The sequence below is a fragment of the Octopus bimaculoides genome, chromosome 28 (assembly GCF_001194135.2).
Source record: "Octopus bimaculoides isolate UCB-OBI-ISO-001 chromosome 28, ASM119413v2, whole genome shotgun sequence".
Taxonomy (NCBI): domain Eukaryota; kingdom Metazoa; phylum Mollusca; class Cephalopoda; order Octopoda; family Octopodidae; genus Octopus; species Octopus bimaculoides.
This window is the reverse complement of record NC_069008.1, coordinates 14716367-14717536: the sequence shown is the minus strand read 5'-3', so window position 1 is coordinate 14717536 and position 1170 is coordinate 14716367. Positions and strand designations below refer to the sequence as shown.

The 1170-nt window shown below is 34.6% G+C and overlaps 1 protein-coding gene across 1 annotated transcript in view; it reads right to left on the bottom strand.

The window, feature by feature from the left end:
* Window positions 1-74: 74 nt before the first annotated feature.
* The window catches only part of LOC106883055 (zinc finger protein 26-like), a 23395-nt gene continuing 22299 nt past the window's right edge, over window positions 75-1170 (bottom strand). The window contains exon 2 of the mRNA XM_052977469.1: window positions 75-1018. Coding sequence (XP_052833429.1) covers window positions 214-1018 — 805 coding nt within the window. The 3' untranslated portion in view covers window positions 75-213. The remainder of the gene's footprint in view (window positions 1019-1170) is intronic.

Here is a 1170-nt window from a genome sequence, read left to right as displayed (position 1 = left end):
AGCCCCACTATTCTAAATCATTGCAGCAGAATATATCTTTTATAAAAAATGTCTCAAACTATTAAACAACACAATTATTGATTAAACAAATATGTCTGTATTCTTTATTATGTGAATAGCATATAATATATACATTACTTGTAGTTTTTAGCTAAGGAAAGGATCAGTTTAAATCAGATATCGGTCAACAGTATGTTATATTAAGGTCATATTTCACAATTTTATGGTTTCTTCTCCAGAGTGTGTTCTGTTGTGCCTGTTTAAATTATAGTTGCTGGAAAAAGACTTACCACATATATCACAGTGGAAAGGTCTTTCTCCAGTGTGTGTTCTTTTATGTATAATTAGACTAGCATTACTAATGAGAGATTTACCACATATTTCACAGTGGAAAGGTTCTGCTCCTATATGTCTACGTATGTGTTTTCTTAAATTACCATTATCAAGAAAAGATTTCCCACATATTTCACAATGGAAAGGTTTTTCCCCAGAGTGGATACGTACATGTCTCTTTAAAGAACTTTTATCACCAAAAGATGTCTCGCAAATTTCACAGTGGAAAGGCTTCTCTCCAGTGTGGATACGCTTGTGGACAACAAGATTAGAATTATCAGAGAAGGATTTCCCACAAATTTCACAGTGGAATGGCCTTTCTCCAGTGTGACTACGTATGTGTCCCACAAGTTTTGAATTTTCAATAAAACATTTCCCACATATCTCACAATGATATGGCTTTTCTCCAGTGTGGGTTCGTTTGTGTCTTATTAGATGAGCAACATCAATAAAACGTTTCCCACATAATTCACAGTGGAAAGGTTTCTCTCCAGTGTGAGTCCGGTTGTGCATGTTTAAACTACTTTGAGAAATGAAAGATTCCCCACATATTTCACAATGATATGGTTTTTCTCCAGATCTTTCTTTAGAAAATGTTTCGTTATATATAGGTTCCTCATTTCTGCCAGTCTGTGTAACGTTCTCCATATTAATTCTCGAGGAATTCTCAAAAGCTGAAAATTGTCTTTAGATATAATCTACCGTTGCTCACTTCGTCCCTTTCGATATTGCACATCTCTGTTTACAAGTGTGGAATATTTCCAAGGCAGACACATTTTCTACTCACTGCTAGAATGTTTCTCGCTGACTGATTTACAATTTAATGATGTTCTGTAG